The sequence below is a fragment of the Prunus persica genome, chromosome G5 (genome assembly GCF_000346465.2).
Source record: "Prunus persica cultivar Lovell chromosome G5, Prunus_persica_NCBIv2, whole genome shotgun sequence".
Classification (NCBI taxonomy): domain Eukaryota; kingdom Viridiplantae; phylum Streptophyta; class Magnoliopsida; order Rosales; family Rosaceae; genus Prunus; species Prunus persica.
Genome location: NC_034013.1, coordinates 8822130 through 8830713, shown reverse-complemented (window position 1 = coordinate 8830713; position 8584 = coordinate 8822130). Strand labels below are relative to the sequence as shown.

Below are 8584 nucleotides of genomic sequence, written 5' to 3'. Positions count from 1 at the left end.
GCTAAACACATTTATATCTACTTGTTTTCACAGTTTTTATCGCTACCTTATCTTAGATTTCAAAGTAGATAGGGTCCCCTCCCCATATTAATAATAGCTTAGCTAATGACATATCAAGTTGGCCATTTTGGCCAATATTGTAGTTATGGTTTGTAACAAATGCAAATTGTAGTTGGATGTTGAAATAACATATTCATAATGGACTAATGAAATGGACCAGTACACAATCCGAGCTAGCTACTAAAAATATTTTATAAGAAACTAGGACAGATCCAAAAAGTTATGGTTGGTTTGAGAAATTAAGGTCTTCACCTCTCTCCAAAACTTTTCGATAGCTATTGCTGTATGTCTTTCATCAGAAATATGAGGGTTTCTATTTGCAGCCAGATAGGATTTTATGAACCTGCTTAGGGCTTGATTCTCTTCTCTGCGACACTATAGCTATGCATGGGGAGATAAACATTAAGAATTGAGGGAAAATGGAGCCTGCAAGACTTTCTGTAACATATTTGGACTGAAAGAAAAAACAAAAAGTAATATAAACTTTATTATGTAGAATGAAATTAACAATTTGATTTAGTTAGTCTTATTTTTTAAATTTAAACAATTAAAACTTCTTTTTATTGACTGAATTGAATAATGCATGTATACTTGATGATGTAGAATGAAATTAACCATTTGAAATCATAAATGTCACTATAGTTAAATTGTCACCAATATAATAAGTACCTTTCTAGAGGGATATACAAGATGGTATATGAATATGATCTTCATAAAATTTCTCAATTTTTAATCATGCAAAGTTTAAGAAAGGTGTATCAAATGCCTTCATAAATTTTCGTCAAATTTAAAAATAAAAATAAACTACATAAATCATTACTGTAATTTAACGTATTTAGTATATGTTGTGGTCAACGAGGTCTATCTCAGTGGAAAAATGCAAATCAGCAGTCTCAAGTTCAAATCCCCATAATATTTTGATAATGTATGTGAGAAACCCCCTCCCTCAACATTGCTAGATAGCATAAAAAAAAATTATAAAACAAAAAAAAAAATGTCGTAAGGTCTAAAATATCAATGGTTTCAGAAATATCGATAGTCCAAAAACACGGAAATTTCTATGGAAATATCGGAAAATTATCGATATCGATAAAAATTGAATAAAAACCATGAAAATTATAATAAAAACTTGAAATTTTTTCTTGAAACTTTGGAGGATGTTTATTTAATCAATTATCTATTACTTTATCATAGAAAATTGAAAAAAAAAATGCATTGCAAGATGGGTTTAACTGATTTAAGTTGATTATATAGCGAGCTGACAAACACTGCGAGTGTAGAAAATATATAGCAATTAATGAAAGAAGATTAAACATACCATAATCATTTATTTATATTGATTTACTACAATATTACAATTTATACATTACATGGTAAGATATATGAGTGACTTAGTACCACATAAAGTTCCTATAAGATTTAAATTTGAGTTATTTACACTAACACCCCTTGAGGTTTTCGGCTTTTTTACAAAACTCCTTGAGATTTTAGAAATTACAAGAACACTCCCTGAGGTTTTAAATTGTTTTCACAAAACTCATTTTCATTGATTTTTCATCTAAAGATTGATGATTTTATAAAATTAAAATTATCCAAATGACAAAGTTGGCATTTGAGATTAGATTGCATATACTTCATTAAGGTTAAGTTTGTCATTTACATAAGTTTTTTTTTCAAAGAAATCATCAATTTTGGACAAACAATCAATGAAAATGGGTTTTTGTGAAAAGACACTGAAACCTCAGGAGGTGTTCATGTAATTTTTGAGATACGAGGGGGTTTTGTGAAAACATAAGAAACTTCGGGGTGTTAGTGTAAATAACTCTTCAAATTTTTCACAGTCATCGTCATCTCGATATTGTCGATATTGTAGCGATATTATCGATATTTTAGCAATATTATCGATATTATAGCGATATTTTGGTCAAATATTGTTGAAGTGTGAGAGAAATTATCAACATCGATATTTTTCGATATTATCGATACTTATACGATATGTGTATAAATATGTTTCAAAATATTCTAGATCCAAAAAAACGATAATATCATTGATATTTTATCGATATTATCGATATTTTAGTCGTGAAGTCTTTTTCACAAAGTCAGTAACTCAAAGAAACGCGCGAAATCGGCCTAAAGACAGCCGCGCCTGGCTAGTAGAGAGAAGGGCGTGTTTGGCTGGATGATCTCGTGATTCCTCTGTTTTTTCTTTTTCACCTTTTACCATCATCATCCCTCTCTCGGAAAGTGAAAACTGAAAACACGCTGCACACTTTCTCTGCTCACTCTATAAATACTACTTCTCTCTTATCTCTGAGCCCACGCTTCTCCCTCTCTTTCTCCCTCTCCCTCTCTCTCTCTCTCTCTCTCTCTCTCTCTCTCTCTCTGAGTTTTTGTCACTCTGTTTCTGGTGGAATACAGACACACAGAGCGGTTTTCTGACCTGGGTTTTGGTCAGGGAAACTTGAAGAAACAAAGAGTGAGTTCTTTTGGGTCTCTTGCATACACCACAATGTCGGTTTTCAAAGATGAAGATCCTCGCATCCATGGTATTAAAACCAAGATTCGGGTCGTCCCCAATTTTCCCAAACCTGGTTTGTTCTTCTTTTTTCTCTCATCTAAAATTTGGCGCTATTTAAGTTTTTCGTTTTCGTTTTTGACTCAACAAGTTGTCTTAAAAAATGTTGTATCTTTGTCATGAAAACCTGATTATGTGGCCTGACTGAAGTGGGTTTTCATTTATGCAAAAAGTGATGGCCTTTGTGATAAAAATGAAAATTTTCATTTTTGGTTTCCTTTCATTTCCCTTCTATTTTTCATAACAAACAGTTGAAGTGATTGTTTATTCTTTTTTTCTTGTGGTTGTTCTGTCTTTCTCTGTTGGAAATTTGCTTATTTTGTTTTTGGTTCATGTCCTGCAACTGCCACACTGTGTAGGTATTATGTTCCAAGATATCACAACTTTATTGCTGGACCCAAAAGCCTTCAAGGACACAATCGATTTGTTCGTTGAGAGATACAAAGGCAAAAACATTTCAGTGGTTGCAGGTAAAAAAAATAAGAAAATATATATTTTTTAAATTTTATAATTCTCTTTTGTTAAGGACTAGTTGGAGAACTGGGGTTTAAAGATTTTGCGCATTTGAGCCAAAGGACCAAAGCTTTTAAAGAACTTTTTGTAACAGTGATTAGCTTGAAGGTGGTGGGTCCATGCTTACTAGAAAAGTAGGTCTGTGTGATGCAGAAATTCTAAATATTGCATAAGTTTCTCCTTGTCCTTTTGAATGCTTCTAAGGGGAATTATGGAATGGAAGTCACACTGGGTTTTGGGAGTGATTTTTTGTTTGACTCTAAGCCTTGTTAGTGCGTTATGCCACTGATGGCTCTCTCTGAAGTTCTTTTCTTTATTCTCCTTTAAAAAAATTTCTCCAGCTCCTCACATTTGCTCTCTCTCTCTCTCTCTCTCTCTCTCTCTCTCTCTCTCTCTCTCTCTTGTGGGTATGTGCTTGAGTCCAATTTGCGTGGATGGTGGTGGTTGGTGATGATGCCCACCTTGTTAAAAGTGGACCCCCATTTCAATTGGGCCGAATTTTTTGGCTTCATTATAATGTGGGTTTCCAACTTTACTGTTGGGTGACCCTTATTTATTCTCTTTATGTTGTTGCCCTTCCTTGTGTCCTTGAGTTGCTGTGCATTGAGGGAATTTATTATTGTGATGTAATTGTTTACTGTAATAGTTTTATGAATCTTTGCTGCCTTGGCTTGTGTTTGGCCTTTCAAAAATTGATAAAAGAACCATTGAAAGTTCCTTTTAAAATTAAGCTTCTTTTGTTTGGCCCTACTAGTTTTGAAAATATTACATTGTGGAAGATTATGAAGAAAATTAAGCTTTGTGTCTGTGGAGCTGGTAAAAGTCACATTTATGCCTCAAGGAATCTAATCGGAATTGACTTCATTAGAAATCGATATATATTCACATGCTTTCCATTTCATTCGTAACTTATAATAGGTATCCAAATATACCACTTTAGGTCCTACACAGCTGAAAATTTAATTCCATTTCATTATTGATTGGCCTTGATTCTCAGTTATTATATTGATTTCCCAAATTATTTGGTCCAAATTGTTTATGCATGTTTTGTCTTAATGTGTATACACTAGGATCTATCTATTTGTGCGCTTATGTGGACTTAAGATGTCTTCTTGTGTTAATGAAAGTCCTTATACCTATTTGGGAATCTACCTGCAAATTACACCCTGACATAGACAAGATGTGGTATTTCTTCTTGAAAAGAAAAGCATACCGTATCTGTTGTTATTTTAATTGATGTTGTAGTTGATTTCTTGTTTGTGCTTAGTTTTTCTATTAGAAGAACCAATATTTCCTAGTATTATGTTGCCCTCGATAACCATGGAAGCCAAGTCCTAGCCTTGATCATTAAACTCTTACATTTACTTTTCCATAGTTGTAGTCTTATGCTACATTAGAAATTGTAATTTGGAAGGATTTCTTTCCCTATTCATTCCTTCATTATTGTCTCATAACATTTGATTCCATATTTCTTATGCATTGGGAATTATGTTCACCGTGCCGTTCTTTTAAAATTTCTTCTGTTCTTATAATAAACTTTTTACCAACATCTTTCTTTATCCTTGAAAGTATTTTAGCTGTTTCTGTGGAGCCAAGGACCTGAATATGGTAATCTTTTCTTTGAGTCGAGGACCTAAATACGCTTGGATTGGACCTTTATAGATATCATTGTATTCTGGTAGAAACTTAAAAACCTGACAATGAAATTACGGTCCAACAGGTTGGGAAGCTCAATATGTTTGGACCATTGTCTAGAGATCATTGTATTCTAGTGGAAACTTAAATTGAATATCTGTCCTTTACTGTTTCTTTTGAGCTGAGTGTTGTACCGATGGGCCCAATAGGAGCCCACTACCTGTCCAAATCATGCACCGATACTGTCCCCACCTTAACCACCAAGGAGAGAGAAGACCCAATGGACCTCTAGGTGTGGGGTTTTATCACAAAAGGTCTCGTTGCAATTAGAAGTGGACCACCTATATTTAAACTGTAGATTATTGTTGTATTTTCCAATGTGGAACTTACACATGGCTTGTATCGAGCCACCTACACCCAACACTGGGGACCCGAATATACTTGGACCTTTTTTATAGATATCATTGTATCCTAGTGGAGGAAATTGCAGTCCAACGGGTTGAGAACCTGAATTTGTTTGGACCATTGTCTAGAGATCATTGAATCCTAGTGGAAACTTAAATACCTGATAATAAAGATGCATTCAAATGGGTTTTTTACTTCCCATTCCCATTTTCATGTTAAAAGTGTTGCTATTTGTCTCCTTTCATGGCATTATGTTTGTGGATGGTACATTTAGAATTATTTGTGCTGGTACACTTTTATTGCTCTGGTAACAGAGTGATCGACACAGAAATTATGCTTGTTGTGGCCTTTTCTAAGTGAATAGTGATAACCCTGTATTGTTTGAAGTCTCAAGTTCTATGTGGTAGTAGAAAACATTTCTGTAGCCCTTATGGCGTTCTGAAATCTGAGGTTTCATTTTCGTTTATTTCAGGAATTGAGGCTCGAGGTTTTATCTTTGGCCCTCCCATTGCATTGGCAATAGGAGCAAAGTTTGTTCCCCTGAGAAAGCCAAGGAAGTTGCCTGGTAATTTTTATCCTATTAGATATTTTGTCTACATCTCTTGGTATGACTGACTGTATGTGAACATGTTTGTCCTATTATGTATGGTATGTTCATATTACAGTTGGTCAATATAGCAAAGGTTGTGATGGTCTGCAGTAAAAGTTATCTTCAAACGGTAATCGCATATGACATACGGATGCCACATACCGACTTTCTGATCAAGTACAAGACAGTTCTGCTTGAGTAGCATATTATAGACCGCCATTTAAAGGGATATTATTTCTCCAGTGTATCCTTTGTGTAAAAGAGGATGTAATTATAATGCCAATGAATTGGGCCCTTGATGAATGATGGCTTGAAGACACTGCTTGGAAGTTGGAACTGCCTTGATATGAACTATGAGTCCTTGATAATTTATGATGTTACATGCTTCTAGTGTGGTTTTGTTGTCCAATTCTGGCTTTAAAATATATCTGTTTCTGTCCTCGCCAGTCCTTGCATGTCTTCCACCATGCCGTATTTATCTAGTGATTATTTCTTCAGTGAACTGCAGAGCTGTGTTTTTTTATTTTTTTTTAGGGCTGTATACTGTCCAGATAGTTAATGATGCTCCTGATACTTCGGAACTTATATATTTTTAACTTTTAATGTTCTAATATCTGACATGCAGTTATGTGCCTTGGGAACCACATTTAAGAGGGCTGTCTTACGTATAGTTTTGAATCTCTTTTTCCTCTTGAGATTTTTAAGTCTCATCTTTGAAGTTGTGACTAATCTTAGGATTGCTGAAAAACTTTTCCATGGTGGCAGGAGATGTTATTTTTGAAGAGTACACTTTGGAATATGGAAGGGACCGTCTTGAGATGCATGTTGGAGCAGTAGAACTTGGTGAGCGAGCTCTGGTGGTTGATGATTTAATAGCCACAGGAGGCACACTCTGTGCTGCAATGAATTTATTGGGTAATTACACTTGTTTTAGTATTATAAACAAGTTGTTGGTTAAAATATTGGAAGAATTCATGTTTTATATGGGACTAGTCACCGGTGCATCCATTGGTGATCTGTGTCAAGTTCATATTTCAGTTCAGATGTCCAAGCTGTGCTCAAATTAAATATCTATTCTGTTTTTTTGTTTCAAATGTTTGGCTTTTTTCTTGAAAAGCATAATTTTCATTTAGTACTTTTTTGGTTCATGATATTTTGCTTAGTTAGAAGTTAGAAGTGATCAGAGTCTAAATTCTGAGAAAACTTACTGAATTGTAGTCTTTTGATTCTTTGAAGTTCTATTTTGTCATCTAGGTTATTAAGTATGCATGTTATATTCGTCAAAATTCTCTTTGGTTTAATCAACTAATTGTTGTATTAAATTTGGAGGCAGGATTTCTGGATTGCTTGCTTTGTTCCTTGGCAAATTTCAACATACTTTAAATTTGTGGATGCTTGTAAGACCTTAGTGCTGATTTGGTAAAATTAAATGTTTCCTCTCAGAACGTGTTGGAGCAGAAGTAGTTGAATGTGCATGTGTAATTGAATTACCAGATTTACAGGTGAGTTGGTTTAGCTCTCGGCTTTCCTCAGTTTTATGATTACAATATGAAAGAAAGAACCCTATGGCCCTTCTGCATTGCTATGTTTTGTGTCACCATTGCCAGTGACTTCATGCTTCCTGATGTTGCAGGGTCGTGTGCGATTGAACGGCAAGCCATTGTATGTACTAGTTGAATACCACTGATCCGGGCAAAAGACTATATGATTCATCTGTGTCGGTGCTGCATGAGGAACATGCACATTCTGGGCTACTCCCATATCCGGAATCTGATTTGATTCACCCCAGCCATTCCCTTTTCCCTGTTTCAATGATTAATGAAATTTGATAAACCTTGGTTGCTGAGACCCCTCATTTTAGCTAGTACTAGTAGAGCATAGACCATTGAATTATGGAAACCGTTCGATTTGAGAAAACTTCTGCAGGACTCATTTTCTTTGTTTTTCCATGAACTCAATTTTATGTAACCCCCTCATTTTGTTTCTCTCAGTTCAGAGCCGTATATATAGGCATTGTTTCTTAGTGATTCTTGCACTTGAAGCAAACTTGAAATCTGAGTGGGTAAGCTAGAGGGAGTTTGACCTTGATTTGAGAATTTATGATCAAACTCAGGTTGAGGTTCATACAAGTTCAACATATCTGAATTCCCAATCCAGCTGTAGTAATGTTGTTAGCTTGATCCATCACTCATCACTTGATCAAAAGTTATTGTGTTCAACTTTGTATGAACTGAGCATGTTTTCTCGTGGGCCACTTAAAATATGTGGTCTCCAGTAAACCAATATGTCACCATGGCCCAATGCAAATAGGAACACCCTGGTCCAAGTCAAATTACATCAAGGCAAATTCTCATTTGTTTTTTGCTCTCTTCCATAGAGAATCTTTCAACTCTTTTGAATACAGAATCAATGTGTTTTAGTAGATGGAATATTTTATTTTGCTTGACTTTGAAAACATACGTAAGGATGGGGGCAAGAGAGTTTTTTGGTAAGTAGAATTACATTTTATAGGTCACAAGGTTTACATCATAGATTGTGACCATACACCACCCTTGTCAAGCCTTTCATTTTCTCCTAAGACAAGTGTTGTTTTAGCAGCAGTTGCGTGACTTGCGCTGTACTTTGCCAAATTAACCAAAAGCTTGGGCAGTTGAGAAGGACATCTATGGACCCAAGAAACCCTACTGACTTCTACTGATCATCCTAAATTTCTTTTATTGGATTTCTCTTCATCCTTCAACAACACCACCAAATGTAAAGCCTCTTACCAAATAACAGAAATTTAAAACATAACAACACAGCTA

At 34.9% G+C, this 8584-nt stretch overlaps 1 protein-coding gene across 2 annotated transcripts; it reads left to right on the top strand.

The window, feature by feature from the left end:
• Positions 2247–7904, top strand: LOC18776268 (adenine phosphoribosyltransferase 3). 2 transcript variants are annotated; one of them, XM_007209605.2, is made up of 6 exons: positions 2257–2654; positions 2998–3108; positions 5664–5756; positions 6546–6695; positions 7224–7282; positions 7414–7904. In XM_007209605.2, exons 1-6 carry the CDS (start codon positions 2573–2575, stop codon positions 7465–7467), a joined length of 549 nt encoding a protein of 182 aa, XP_007209667.1. In that variant the 5' UTR covers positions 2257–2572; the 3' UTR covers positions 7468–7904. The 2 variants fall into 2 exon arrangements, with proteins under 2 accessions (XP_020420140.1, XP_007209667.1); XM_020564551.1 differs by lacking the exons at positions 7224–7282; positions 7414–7904 and adding an exon at positions 7114–7217 and having other exon boundaries at positions 2247–2654.